General features: G+C 46.5%; 1 protein-coding gene across 3 annotated transcripts in view; it reads right to left on the minus strand.

Moving 5' to 3' along the window:
- LOC138614439 (rho guanine nucleotide exchange factor TIAM2-like) overlaps positions 1 to 15,535 on the minus strand; it is a 63,077-nt gene that overhangs the window by 33,783 nt on the left and 13,759 nt on the right. Inside the window, exons 1-6 of one of the 3 annotated variants that reach the window (XM_069687908.1) lie at positions 11,823 to 12,137; positions 8,336 to 8,432; positions 6,424 to 7,602; positions 3,033 to 3,477; positions 2,285 to 2,457; positions 1,303 to 1,527 (exon numbers count right to left, since the gene is read on the minus strand). In XM_069687908.1, coding sequence (XP_069544009.1) covers positions 1,303 to 1,527; positions 2,285 to 2,457; positions 3,033 to 3,477; positions 6,424 to 7,596 — 2,016 coding nt within the window. In that variant the 5' untranslated portion in view covers positions 7,597 to 7,602; positions 8,336 to 8,432; positions 11,823 to 12,137. Of the gene's footprint in view, positions 1 to 1,302; positions 1,528 to 2,284; positions 2,458 to 3,032; positions 3,478 to 5,871; positions 6,025 to 6,423; positions 7,603 to 8,335; positions 8,433 to 11,822; positions 12,138 to 15,535 lie in introns of those variants that run through there. The other 2 variants (XM_069687907.1, XM_069687909.1) reach the window with 2 other exon arrangements.

The following is a 15,535-nucleotide window of genomic DNA, read 5'->3' on the forward strand; positions in this document are numbered from 1 at the left end:
ACATCTGTCCGCCGCTCCCTGTAAATGCATCATAAGTCTTTGGGTGCAACTTGATCACATTGAGTGTGTGTATGTGAGCTTGTGTGTGTGTGAAAGGGGGCAAAGGCGGACTTCAAACGAGGCCTACTGGCACTGATTTCAGCAGACATGGGTGGGTAGGGTGGAGGTGTGGGGGGGGGGGGGCAGGCAGGGACATCAAAGCAGTGCCCTGTCGGTGCAAGACAACCCCGTGGAAACCTTAAATCTATCATCTGTATCACGGTCCTCTCCCTCTGACCCTATCATTGACTCCAACCCCATCTGTCTCTTTGTCTACTCTGAGGTGGCACGCTGGCTAATTGGAAACAGACACAGTCAGTCTGGCAGACAGGCGGCGACATCACCGCTGGTCATTACTGCCCTAAACTATCCAGCTTCCATCGTAGCTGCTCTTCGTGATAACATATTTTTATTTCCACTCAAGAGGCTTTAACTAAACACCAAATAAGAGTGTGAATATACACCGGAACAGCTGCAGCAGCAAATACTCATACGAGCACTCATTTGGTTTTTCCAGCGCATGAGCAGTCGGATTTGAGCAGCTGAAGAAATGTGGTCCCTTATGGCTACGGAGATTTATTAAGTTTCAATTTGCTTTAAGAGGCACTGATCACCTGAGTCACAGGTATTAAAAAAAAAAAAAAAAGCCGCCGGATTTTCACACATTCCACAAAAAAAAACAAAAAAACATACATTTCGTGTAAAAAATATTTGTGCTCTTGCTAAGCTATAGGTTAGCAGCTTTTATAGCCCTGTGTAATCTGCTGTATGTAGGCTACAGCACAGAGCTGGGTGCTTCGGATTCTCCCCCAGGCTGATGAGGAGGAGGAGGAAGAGGATAACGCATGTTGAGAGCCTATTACCAGGAAACATCTGGAATCCCGATCTGATGCTCGGGGAGCGAGCGGCTCCCCTGGGCCCCTCGCGACGCAGTTGGGGACTGATGCATTTAGGCCACTTCACCCACCCACAGACATAAATAAAGCACAGGCTTGTCACCGCAGTGACAAAATCAGAAAAATTAAGTAGGGCAGATCATGTGGTGCACATAAAATATGAAATAACAGCACACACAGGACTTTCAAAATGTGAACTTGAAATGAGCAAACAAATCACCACTTGATCCATCAGGGCTGGAAAGTGATCCAGAGGATTTTCTGGGAGATTTGTCCCAAGGGCCCAAAATCCAAAAGGCCTCCCTCCAATATTCTCAGCGATATTAGTCATAATTCAGTTCAGCTAATATCTCGCTATCAATCTCACCTGGTTCTCAATAGCCTTGCGGTTTTTAGGGTCGCTGACTACGGTCAGCTGCAGCTCGGCCATCTTCTTCATCTTCCCGTCCATGTCGATCTCCTGCAGCAGGCCGCGGACCTGACTCCGCAGCAGACGCACCGTATCCTCCTTCCCCTGGCGTTTGGCCAGCAGGGAGGCGCTGGCGGAGTGGATGGCTGTCACCCAGTTTTCCAGGTCGGTCTGGTTGCTGGCCTGGAAGAGCAGAGAGGAGTTCGATTCGATGAAACAGAAAGATCAATATTCCTGTTACGAGCTGGATCTCCAGATCCGAAGCCTGATAAATCTCCTAGGACTTCCAGGGCACTGCTGTTGTGTTATTCCACCATACATCATGGAAAGGTCAGTGGGTGGCGAGCTGGGCTTTGCTGGCTCAATAAAAGAAAGCTTGATTAACAGAGCTTCTATGAGAAACTGGGCATTATAAACTATTGTTTAAATCCAACATTTTCCCCGTTTAAAAGCCATTTCATGGTTTTTACACTTTTATCACCCTGGGAACATCCCCAGGAACAACCTGGGAAGCTCAACAGGCCAAGTGAGTGAAAACAAAGGGATGAACTCCAGCCCGTCTTCATGGCTGCCTCTGGGGCCGTGCCAGCTCCCTACAGAGCTCATTTATTAGACATAGAGACGGACACACCACGACGTAGTGGAGTCTGGAGGAGAGCTTGTAATGTTGAGTGGAGGAGGTAACGCAGAAAGAGCCCGGGCTGGGTTTGAGTTCGGTGGGGGATATTTAGGTCAGTAAGCACAACGGGCAAATCCGATGTGCTCTCAGACCCCTGAGCTGGAAGGTTTGGCCACTTAGCTCGCAACTTCCTACCAGGCTGAAGTCGGTCATTTATACCACAGTCGAGGGAAGGGAATCCGAAAAGTGTGCGTCTGGTATAATTCGAGCACGTTGACGGCGGGATGATTTGCCTCGACGGATTCCAGAGATGAGATTCACCTGGAAGAGGTAGACGTCTCCGTACAAGTTGCTGAGGCAGAACACGTTCTCCTTCTTGGGGTGTTCGGGAATGGCCTGGACGATGCTGTCCTCGGCCAGCAGCGCGTAGTGAGGAGACATCTCCTGCTCCGGAGAGCCTTTACTGTACGTTTCGTAGAACAGCAATGTGCAGCCTAGAGAGGAGGAAGATATACAGACAGAGAGATGTACGTACATGACAGATGCAGAAAAAAGGCTGTATGTACACAAAGTTTCTGTAGATTTAAGTATCTGGGGCTTTTTATTGATGTCACTTTATGATTTACAGACAAATTATCCTTGTAAACATAGTTAAGAAATGAACTTGGAGCATCTGCTGCAGCATTTCAGCGTAAAAGCACTAAAGTTTCACAGAAGAGACCATTTAGAAAAAGGAAAAATCGCACAACTGTGATGGGACCTTTTCTCTTTCCTCCCACGATCTCTTTATTCTCCTTCAGAAACTAGAATGTTGTAAAAGCAGTATGTAGACAGTTGGCCAGAAGCTACAGAATAATTCCCTTAAAAGCTGACTTAATGTCAGCTGTGCTGCTACGGTGAAGCACATGACTGCCGTCGAGAGGAAAACCCCAAGAATAAACAGGAACCTACCTGCCAGTCAAAACTGAATTACAGAGCGGGAATTTGGATAATTGACTCTGAATTACCTTAAAGCCACAAGTCGGCAAATTCTTTGGCTCAGTTTCAAGGAGAGGAGATTCGAGCGTACCTTTCAGGGTCACCCAGTACTGCTTCCACTTGCGGCGGGTCACCAGCTCCAGCTTTCTGTCCTTGTGGAGGGTGACAAGGGGTTTGAAGGAAAGCCAGCCCGCCCGTCTCACCACGCCCTGCTCCTTTTCAAACAGGAGGTCGAGCTGCTCCAGGGAGCCCTCGGCCGACTCGCTGCTGCTCTCTCCCTCCTCGGTGCCCGTGGATGGGTCCCTTCTCTCGCCTCCTCCCTGTCCGGCGCCCATATCCAGCTCCCTCATGAAGTTCTCGTAGATGTTCTGGCGAAGGGCATCGTTGGTTGTTTGGTGAATGGCTCCTGAAGATTGGGCCCTGGAGGCTCCGGGGAACCAGAGGAGGCTGGACACCTGGGAGGGGGAGCTGGTGTCAGCCGTCAGGCCGTCAACACCGCTGTCAAAGGCATCGCTCAGGTCCTTGTACCTGGTCTCCTGTGGAGGAAATCAGAGGAAGGTCAGAGGACACAGGGGAATGATCAGATCATCATGACAACTAAACACTACAGTTTGGTTGATAAATCTCCAGTGGACGTGTGGATCTGGTTTGTAGATCTGAAACCTCCAAACATACAGACTTCTTTCTCTCCAGAAAGCCACTGTGAGCTCACAATGGGACAGAAATCAACTGTGCTCTTTTCAATTAGCCCTGAGGCACTGCAAAACCTTTGAAAAATCAAGTCAAACCACTCGAACCTGCTTCAAAGTCTGCATTACAGGCTCGAACATTTTCACTAGGCTGAGAAAGTGGGACAAATCTCCTGTGATGGCACCTGGGAGGTCGGAACCCTCCAGGCTCAGACAGTTTCACGTCATTTGAGGTGTGATGTGGCTTCCCAATTCCCCAAATGAACACTTGATGGAATTGCATCCTTTTATGCCTAATGACAGCCTACCTGCACTTGACTAGATTGCAGCATCGATTCTGCCGGTGGCGACAGAGTGGAGTACCCTCGACATCCACAGGCAGTATGTGCTGTCGTACCAGAGCTCATTCTCCGCCTGTTTGTTTGTTCAGGTGTCTCACTCAGCTCCATCCATCTAGTCTCCATCTTCATCCATGTTTCATGCCGTTTCTAGTGTCTCTTCTTCATATCAGGAAAGCACTTACAAATCTCATCCTTCAACCAGACGGCAGAGAGAGCTCGTTTAACTCCCAGGGTGACATTGAACCTACTGACCTCAGTGTTCACTGGAGGAGAGCCCGTGTTGAACCATTATGTCTACCTGCCACAATGAAATATACCGTATTTGTATAGCTTCGCCGCAGGAAAATGTGTCCCGTGCACAGGGCGAGACTTCCCCTAGCTTTCCAGAGCACAGCCCAAATGCATCCACCCTCTCCCAGTTCTCCTGCAGCTGCTTTTCATTACGAGCAGGTTCCTGGTCTTTGGCATCAGGGTCACAGCGCGACCTTTAAAGTTCAGGTGGAGGCGAGCCAGAGCTGGAAGGGCTTGAGGTTTTGTTTGACATCCTGAAAGGAGGCACTGTGACCAGCTCTTGGAGATATATGGCACGTGATAGTTCGACAGAGGAAATTCAGTCCCGAGGCCCGTTTTAGGCACCTCTATAACTTTAATGTGGACTTGTTGTAAGCACACAGAAAGAGAAACAGAAAGTGATTCTTCTTTCAATTGAGCCGATTGAATTATGTCAAGCTGCAACGGAAATGTAGTCATAAAGCTTTTATCTCTAACAGATTCATGCTTGACACCAATATCAGTGGTTGGCAATTGATTTTTCCTCATTTCAAAGTTTCAAAGAGGATTTCTGCCACGAAAAAGTAATTTTATGTCCATTTTATTTCTGGATAACAAAACAAAACAAAATCTGTGAAAGTTTTCAACCCAAACAAATTAAGCACCAACACATGGTCATGAATTAGCATGGTGTTATGACAAGCAGGGGCTTTAGAGAAGACTATCAGTAAAGTGAAAGTATCTCATATTTCACTCAAGATGATCTGCTGTTTAAGTACAAGGAGAAGCTCACAAATCCCTACGACAGCAAAGAAGCAAATGCCTTGTGAATAGTCTGATTGTTCCATTCTGGGCTTTGTTTTTGCTGTTAGACCCGGCTGACTGAGCACCAATCCCCATTAACAGATTTATTCTCTAAGGAACGTGAGGGGAGCCCAGAAAATCTGAGAACAAGTACCGGAACAACTATAAGTCATTCGTTAACATTAGAGGAGGGTGGGGTTAAATCTGTAGCTCGGATTTAGTTTCACTCTGCAGAGCCTCTGAAAGGCTTACAGTGATTCTCTCAGCAGAACCCAAACAGTGTTCTTCAAACTTTTACAAAACACAGCTAAACGAATTATTGCAGAAACAATTGCTTTCAAGCCTTAAAGACAAAGAGGGACACGGGTTCAGGTTCAGTTTAAACAAATGGTTTATGTCAAATTAAAGCTGGTGAGAAAATGCTGGTTGGACAACAATAATTAAATGGTTCTTACAAACATGTGGAGACAACATGCAGACAAGCTGCAGTTATTTCCAACCTGTCCTCTGACCCGTGCCTGCACGGTACAAGTATCATTTTACTCTGAGGGAATCACATATGTAAATATCAGCTCTGTGTCTCATAAGCTGATATTTTACTTTAGCATCAGTGCTCAGTCAGTTAAATTATTAAAAACATTTTTAAACAAATTGTAATTACTCTAAAAAAAAAAAAAAAAAAAAAACTTCCACTAAATAAACGTCCTTTAAGCCTACATATACATCTGACTTGTAAACAATGGAGCCAAACACATGAACATGCGACTGGTACCATTCATCCAACAGCTAATCACAAACAATCAGAAGATAATAAGACTTCACCCACCCAGAAACTGTCATCCTGACATCTGCATGTCAGCCCCTGACTTCTCTTCCTCGGAGGATCATCCATGTCCTGCACTGCATCTAAAGTCACTCCCATCCTTGTTCCATCCTCGCTAACAATACAAGACCCGGCACTGGCTGCCTTACAAATTTCATTTTGTGCCACCCCGCTGCGTCCTGTCCTCAGACAGCTGGTGTTGTGCTGCTTAAGGACCCGAGGACGGTGGTGGCTTCCAAACCACGCCAGGACAACCGCTGTGGCTCACGATCAAATAAACCGTGCCAGGCAGGAAACTGTCTGTTGATACTGACGCCCTCTTCAGTCTGGGGCTAGTTATGAACTACAGATCACACATGTCAATAAGACAGTGATAAATGTATCTACAATGTGGGCTATAGGGAGACTACAAACACTGCATCTATACAAACTATTGTTACATACCATTAGATCCCTCAACGAATCCTGGAAGTGATAAAGGAGTGTTAATGATTAAAACCCGTTGAGCGAACGACTCGATCTGTGATCTCAAAAACCTATTTTGGCCCAACTCACCTGAGACTTCCTCTTCTTGCGGCTGAGGCTTCCTGTCCAGTCACTGAAGCGCCTCATGCGGTTTTTGATGAAGTCCTTCTTATGGAAACCGAAATCAGGTCCAGCCTGGTCCTGGTGCTGTTCCTGCTCAGGGTCCTGGTCCAGGTCCTCACTAATAGTGTGGGCTTTGGGCCTGCGACAGGGAAGGGTGTAGGACGAGTACTGGTAGGCCTCTGGACATTCTTCTTCCAAAGGAACATCCAGGACAGATGCAAAGGAAGCTCTGTGTGGCCTCTGGCCCAGCGGAGGCTCCTGCAACCGGGAGGACAAGTCCCTGGCTGTGGGGAAGGTAGCAGCCATTGTGGAGTCTCTGTAAAGGTCTGCGATGGACACAGGGGGCGACTGTTCTGCAAAGGAATCAAGTTGGTGGGTGGGGGGGTGCACTGACGTTCTGCTGGCAGAGCAAGGCTGGTCCTGCTCGCACAGCTCTGCGCTGGGCCCCCAGGGAGAGTCATACCAGGAGCCGTCCGAGCTCAGAGAGCTCCCCTTGCTGGTCCTGGCCGTGGAGGAGGTAGAGGCTGGTGGTGGGCCGCTGTGGTGGTCATCCTGCCTACTACCACTGGAACCAGGCAAGCTGGGAGTGGAGGCCGACTCCAGATTAGGAGAGAACTTGAGCAGCTGGACGGGCCCAGAGGCCTCCTCCAGGAGGAGCGGATTGCCTGAGGTATTAGTGAACTCCACCCTGAGACTGCCGTCCTTCTTGATCACCACCCGGGGACTGCTCTGTTCCTCTAAAACCTCGTGCTCGTCACCATGTCCGTTCAGGGTGTGTCCATTAAGCTCAACCCCGTACGGATTATCCTCATAGTCGTCCGACATGTGCCGCCTTCGTATCCCACAGCCAGGGGAGCGATGCCAGCGATGCTCACTGGGGCTGCCTCTTGCCCCTTTGGAGACATAGTCACAGTGCCGGGTAGAGTAAGGCTGTCGGCTCTTAGCAGGGGACAGACAGCCGCGGCCAACACACCTGGCCTTGTACCCTGATCCTACCGGGGCGTTTCTCCACCACGTATGGGGTGACAGAGCGTCTTGGGCTGAGCCGAGCTTCAATGAATATGGCTTCTGTTTCCCAGGGAAGGTAAAGCTTGTGCCTTTGGGGCCCTGAATGCTGTACTGACTCTCTGAATTTCCCATCCTGGCCTGGAAAAAATAAAAAAGGATATGAAACCATAATTTCACCAACATTGTACAGTTGGAAAAGTCACAATACTCAAACATTGGGCAGGAAGATATATATGACATAGAGCGTGCTCATCACAGACATGACATGAACTTACTCACTTGTATTAACTTACTCACAAACAATAATGGGGACACATGAATTCTTACCATTCACACACACAATCATTTAATTTAGAGTAAAACAGCAGCAGCTCTGATATCTTCCTCACGCTGGTCTTCCTCCCTCTCATTGTTCTACATTCTTCAATTCTCTCCACAAACCTCCAGTGAGATGAACAGGCTTTCGGCTGTTGTGGTTGTTAAATGTGACAATGTTCAGGACAATGAAAAATCACTTCTAGACTGTCCACAACACTCTTACATTAGCAGCAGAGAACCGTGACCAGACAGGCATTTCATTACAGAGCTGTAGGACATAAACTGCCGGGAGGACGGTCGCTGGATCTGCTGCCGGTCTGTGATGACATTACATAACAGTTGCAGGCCGGGCCAAGCACAGTATTAGCAAACCAAGTAGATTAGGAACAAAAACAAACCTTCTCCAACACGTGGAAGGGATGTTTTTTAAAAGATACACTTATCTTGTATTTATTTAAAATGTATTTATTTTTAATTCAGGTTTGAATAATGACCAAAAAAATGATCTTAATATTGACAACTAAGATATGAAAGCCGGCGTTCTTCAACTCACCTCTTTAAACGTGTCTTCTCAGACTGGAGCTTTCAGGCGCATGGTTCTCTCCACCTCATTTCTTAAAATAAGTTTGTTCCCTCGTCGTCTGGCTCATCTGAAACACAGAGAGAAGTTGACTCAGTACTTAGTCTCCTTCCGCAGCACTATTATTGACTTCATGTGATAAGCTGGATGTTTGACAACAGGTGTGCCGGTTAAAGAGGGACAGCCTGACATGTTTCTCACCGAGATGAACAAATCAGTACAATACTGAAACACAAATGAAGCTCCGCTGCTATCTGAGATGGGGCACGTTTAGTTGTTTTGCATGTTGGGGAAAAAAAACTTTCTTCTTTTTGGGGGATTTGCAAAAAAATTATTCAGACAATACCAACAAACATTTGCTCTAGCACTGAACACGTCCAATGATGTTTCCTCCAACTTGGAGTCGTAGCGTCACATCAACCGAGCTTTGTACTGTACAACACAGCACAGTGGAGTCGTTCAACTCCACCAATCAGCCATCCAAACCAAACATTTGTTGCATTTTTCCACCTCCCCACATGTAAATGACGTCGTCTTTGATCGGGTTTGGGAAAGATTTTCAAAGCCGGCTGCAGTTTATTCGTCTGTTTATTTTTAAACTTTGGAATCTCAGCTTGCTTCTATTTTTTTTTTTTTTTTTTTTTTTTCCACTCGTCATCGCCAGATTTGTCCGGCGAGCACGATCCAAAGCAAGCAAGAGCTGAAGAGCGCTCTATGAGGAGCTCGTAGCATCTTAAAGCAGGGTGACTCTGTCTTGTGTGTGTAATACAACCCCACCTACACACATGGAGCTCCAAGAAGGCTTTCAAACCGTGCTAACGCCACTAAGCCCTGCAGCACACGTACAGCATGTGTAAGGTTACCGTGTAAACAGCCCACTGACAAAAACCCTAACCTTCTGGATTAACTGATCTGCCGCATTAGGAGTTTATCTGCTCCTGCTTGGTCGCACCTTAACTGGGAGCTGTAAAGTAAAGGGACTACTGTTCAAGTGTGTTTCATACATGAATTTGAGAGGGAAATTCCAGAGGATTTGCACGTTTTAAATGTAAAGCACGTGGAGCACTGAAGTTCAGGGACGGGGCAAAGATCCGGGAAAATGCTTCAACAAAAACAAATTGCATGACAGAGCTCCTTCTGCTTGGAACGAGTGTGAAAAAGAAACACTTGAAAGTAGAATGGAAACTTGGCTGGAGCTACGCAGGTCTGCTACTGAACTTAGTCTCATTGAGCTGATCGGGGGATTAACCAAACACACGCTTCATTCGTCATGAGTTAATCGGAGATGTTGTGTACAAGCAGCCCCCTTCTTACTCATTTCTCCATTTTCCTCCCATGACTGTAATCTGCATTCACCACCTGATCCTCCACTTCTGATAGCAGCACCAGTTTGCAAGAAGCTAGAAAGTGAAGATAAAATGATTCAAAATTCCTCCTCACGCAAAGAGTAACTCAACAATTCTCTTTCTGGAGTAAAGTCGGAGAGCAGCTGCCGACTCCACCAGGAGTCAACATAAAGCCGGTTGTCGAACTTGTCACACTGACTGCTTTCTTTTAGCACCACTACTGATGCTTTTCTTGAACAGTTTATTCAGGCAGAGCAGCACTGTGAGGGTGAAAGGCTCAGAGCCAACACACAATCCCTGCGACACACACGTTTGCCTTCTGCTGCGAGCTGAACTGGAGCATTGTGCGACTGTTTTGAGCGAACAACAAGACAAGTCTTCCTTTTAGCTGCAAACCAGTGCGCCCAGTCTTGAAGTCTCCCTCCCTCTTCCTCTTCAGTCCTCTGTTCTCGTCAAAAAGGCTTCCTACAGGCCATCTGCTCAGGGGCCGCAGGGACCACCGCCACCCGATGACCTGGCATTCTTCTCGGTCTGCCTCCGGGTGACTCCTACGTAAGCTTGGTGTTTAGTCTGACACCGTGTGTGTCTTGGGATAACGGCGAGGAATGAGCCACACCTCGGAAAGATATAAACACAATAGGTACACGAGGGCTGAAGGAAGGAACCGTCTTTTTCCTTCATGAAGACCACCGTGCATTTGTTGAACAGGAGCCGTAACCTCAACTTCTTTCACAAACCCACATGAACATGAGGAGTCACGACCTTGAATTTAAAGCTGGAGGACAAAACTATGAACACATCAGAGTGAAACGCAAGACAATTCCTGAGAGCTGCAGTTATATCAGGATGCTGTCAGAGCAGTTTTTCAACCTACTTCTCCATAAAAAAAAATTAAAAACAGATACAGAAATCTTGCTGAACTTTTCCAGTGATTTCCCAAAACGAAGGCTGAAAATATAGACGCAGCGTATGGACCGTTGTCTTATCAACACGTGGTTCTGGTGGAAAACATCAGAATCAGAAATGACAAATCACAAAGTGGCCAAAATAATCTCATACAAAATGAGGTAACAAGAATTTTTTTATGCTTTTTTAATTATTTTGCTGAGAAGCAGGAGTTATGAGGTCATTTGTTATTGGTCGTGGCTGTTAACACACTCACACTGCCTTCCTCCTGTCAAATCACAGCCCATGGGACCCGTCTCTTATCACTTTCCTCTGGCGCTGCGACAACCGAGCTCTTAAAGGAACAGTGCGCCTGAAGCTTCACTTTTCCAGGTATAGATTCAATTCAAATTTATGCAAAATTACCCAGAAGTTCATTCAGGACACAAACATCAACAGAAGGTGAAGAGGAAGAGAAAACGGTATTATTGGAGCCGAAGTCCGGGCAACCTCCTGCTGAGTTTTTGTCCTGAAGCAGATTTAAAGTATCCTGCGGTTGTTTGCTTATGAGGAGAAATGTCGATCTATGAATCATTTGCTGAAAGCCCATATTACTGTGTGGTGGATCCAGCCAAAGCCACCAAACATCCATCAAAGCGCTTGTTAAGTGTCTTTTGGACTTTTAGAAGCTCTGCTCCAATGGCTGCCGACCAAAAATGACATGGCAGCCTTCTGAAAGATTTATACACGTCTGCCACCGTCGTTCCAGAGAGATGCCAAGTAAATGTTTCCAAATACTTTCAAACAATGTGCTCCCAAACAAGCTTCAGCAGTGCAACACAAAGTTTAGACGAGGTGGTGAGTTTGTCAAACTCAGTTATTCTCAGTTATTCACAAAACCCAGACAACCCTGAAACACAAGCGCCAGAAGAGATAAAGTCTGAGACTGTGAAAGGTCATTTAGCTGTATGTTCATTTACAAGGCTGCATGCTGAAGGTTTATACAGCGAGCTAGACCACACACAGGAGATCAAAACTGCTATCTAGCAGATACAGGTGGGAACTAAACAGCACTCAAACATGCAAACACATAACCCACACCTGTGTGTTTGGACAATAGGAAACACAACGGCAACCTCTTCAGCCCGGCCTCGGCCTCCTCTTAATCCAGTTAATAGAAGAAACAAAGGGAGAGAAAGATAAAACACAGCGTCCATAACATGCCTTACCTCTGTGGCCCGGCCTTTAATCTAAAAGCTCTTTGAAGAGCTAGCAAAGAAGAAATGTAGCTGCTGCTCTCTGATCTCAAAGTGGATTCTCCCTGAGAAGGCTCGTCGAGTCTTAAAGCAGCATGCACACACCACATCTGACTCACACACACACTCAGACAGACGGGAGGACACGTGGAAACTCCCTCCCGGCTTTGTTGGAGCAACGAATCACAGTCCTCCGAGGGTAACCCTTGGTAACGGAGCGCCGAGAGGAAAAAGTGAAAAGTTGTGAACAGAAGAGGTCTCTCAGGAAGAGACGCAGGGATGTTTTATAGCGCTCATCCATTTAGTCTCACTGCAAAAAGGCTCCACTACTCCACACTGTTGTTTTTCCTACATCCAGCTTTTCCGTTGGCTCGGAGGAGGATGCCGGGCTCGTTGCAGCCAAGGCGGTTTTCCATAACAGTTTGAGGCGATCGGGAGAGACAAGCTGGCGTGTAATGGCTGCAGCGCTGCCTGGGAGGCGCTGCGGAGGGCGCAATGACTGCAGCTCTTGTCTGACCCTAAATACCACAATGACCCACGGAGGAGGCCAGAGAGGCAGCCAGCTACTGGGGAGACAGACAGACAGACAGAGAGGGGGTGTGTGTGTGTGTGTGTGTGTGTGTGTGTGTGTGTGTGTGTGTGTGTGTGTGTGTGTGTGTGTGTGTGTGTGTGTGTGTGTGTGTGTGTGTGTGTGTGTGTGTGTGTGTGTGTGTGTGTGTGTGTGTGTGAATAGTAAAAGTCCATTGAAGGAGGACAGAGGTTTGGTGTAAAGAGAGCAGGCCCAGAGAGGAAACGGAGTCAGCACATGCTGAAGCTGTTTGAAAGTTCCTCGTGGCCAGAGGGGCCAAATCTGCATCGCATTTTGATTCGAGGATAATTAAACCAAAGAAATTAAGCAAAACCTTTCCTGGAATTAGAATTTCTCAAAGTGTTGTGACTAAGCCGTATCCCGGCAGAGACGAACTTGAGACCGCCGTCGGTCTAAAAACTCACGCATGCCTCTGTTTGTCTATTCCTCACATAACTGTGGTCACAGTCGAAGTGGACCCATTCAGAAAGCCACGCCAGAACACAACCGAGCATCAGAACCGGGCGGCGCACGCCAGAACGTTCTCAAAGCTGCTCCAGACTCTCTCCGTTTGTTTATTTCAGAGTAACTGAGTGAATATTATTTGCGTTCGGAGACACATCACACTGCTCCTCCAAATGGAAAACCGGAGAGCCCGAACAACCAGACGGCCCAACTGGGTTCTTCTGGAAAAACATCTTGGTCTGAATAGCTATTCAAGCTCATGTCCACCCCGCTGTATGAGCAGCTGTGGAATAGCCTTCCATCAGCCTGCTGCTTGACATGGAGACATCAGCTGCAGGACACAATATCAGCAGCGTCCACCGGGCCGAAACAACATTGTTAACAGCACAATAGTCTCATGGCCCAGTCTGATTCCTCTCAAAGGCCTTTCTTTGTCCGGCCGTAGATGGAGGCAGCTAAAAGGTTGGCCGACAACGCGCTCGGAGTGACTGAGAGGCATGAAAAGAGCGAGACGCTGAGAAAAGAAGAGACGGCCGCTGTGCTGCATATTCACACAGAGCCGGTGCTCGGTCTCATTCCACCCGGACAAATGGTCTGACCCTTAATTATGATCCATTAGGCCTCCAATGAGCTCTGCTCTCCAAAGACAAATTAAATCCCTCTATAGCCAAACTCTGGACAACCGACTCGTGCACACATCAATGTAATTTCCCTTCAAGTGTTTTCAAGCGTTGAAGTTATGCTGAACTTGGTAGTTGGAGCTGAAGGTCACATTCCACCATATAATGACATAATCCAAGAAAAAAACAGATGGGTGGTGGTTATATGTCGGCCTCACCCAGGAGCAGAAGTGTAATAAAATACAAGGGAGCAGCGCGTCTAACCGGATTTCACATTAAGAGTGTTGTGTGTGGTGACACAGGATTTGAGGACTTTATTTTTGCTTTGAAACGCCGGGAATCCGCTCTGATACGGAGATCTAGGTGAACCCAAAAGTCCTTTTGTCACTCATTTAAAAAACAACCCAGTGTGACAGTATCCAGGTCCCTCACAGATCCTCCTCTCACAACTACAATCAAACCAAACCCATGTCATAATGGACAAAATGCTCCGTCAGCAGCTCAGACAGGGTTTCCACACAGTTCACCACGTTAACATCAAAGACTTTCATCATCACATTGGATGCAATTCAATCTCCTGTTTATTTACATCACATATTCCCAGCAGCATAAAACAATATTTCCTAATTATATCATCAATAATCATAAATCATGACCCGGAGAAGCAGCAGAAAATTAATAGCTGAATGAACGGATGGTTTAACCAATTAAATAAGACTTTATTCAAAGGCCCACATAAAGTCAACAACAGGACAGATTTACCGTCCAATAAAAAACATTCGAAAACTAATACCACTGATCTTTGTAAAGGACATTTGAGGTTATTTAATATATTTGAGGGCCTTTTTGAAACTGAAGGTGAAATATGAGTTTTCAGTAAGCATGCTAATATTTCTTGTGTCGCTCATAAACAGCATGATGGAGGCGGTCTCGTGGCTGGAGGCCGTTTATGGTTTGATGCCATTGATTATTCTTCCCACTGGGGACGGCAGTCTGCGGAGAACCAAACATCCACCGGGAGGAAATAAACAGGTCGTAATTGCTCATTTTAGCAACAATTAGCACACATTGATTTAAATTATGAAGCGTCTGGGAATGCTTTTGAAATTCTAACTACGTGGTTGGAGGGAAATGGGGGTCGATGGAGACCGATGGAATTTACTTAAGCTGGGATGTTTTAAGTCGGGGTGAAAGGTCTTTTGTTTGGAACTGGGCTCCACCCTCAGACCCACTCCATGTATATTCATTTAGATATTGGGGTTCATCATGTAAAGGAATCCAAGTATATGTTTAAACTGAACAGATTTTCATATAAAAAAAAATACCCTGATAATGAAATGAGAAGATATAAACTCTCACACATTAAAACTTTTGATGGCCAAAAGTGTTTTTCCAAAAATAAATACACCGAAATCTGAAAACTACAAAACTTTAAGAATACAACTATTCAAAATGTGTCAATCAAATCATTCAAAGTTTGTCCTCCAACTTTCTATCCTCTGTGAAATCTGTTTTCTTCAGGCTCCTCGGCTGCCAGCTCACTTCCTTGTCGACAGATTGGCGCTTCATTCAGAAGGCAGCTCACGACACAGACTTCAACACCAACTTCAAATTGAGCAGAACGTATCAGAGTCCGATAATCTGCTAACAAACAGGGACGACCTGAAAAAAGGACAAGAACACACAGAGGGATCGTTTTCTGGTGACCGGTGGTTCAAAATCTGTTCTGAGGCGAAAGTAACTCAGGACATACTGAAGGAAGTAGGTGTGTGTGTGTGTGTGTGTGTGTGTGTGTGTGTGTGTGTGTGTGTGTGTGTGTGTGTGTGTGTGTGTGTGTGTGTGTGTGTGTGTGTGTTTTAAATGGCAGAGGGAGGAAAAGGTTAACAGCTCTCACAAAAACGATGGCGTGTGTGCATGTGCGATATCTAGCAAACAGCTGGACGGCTGCAGGTGCAAATCAGCTTCTCCGCTAATTAAGCAGCTTAATGGACATGAGAAGGTCGAATGTACGAAGGAAAGAGGACACAGACACG

This window comes from Brachyistius frenatus, unplaced genomic scaffold (assembly GCF_029030835.1).
Source record: "Brachyistius frenatus isolate BFR_SWC_R1_liver_20210118 unplaced genomic scaffold, ASM2903083v1 Contig_503, whole genome shotgun sequence".
Taxonomy (NCBI): Eukaryota; Metazoa; Chordata; class Actinopteri; family Embiotocidae; genus Brachyistius; species Brachyistius frenatus.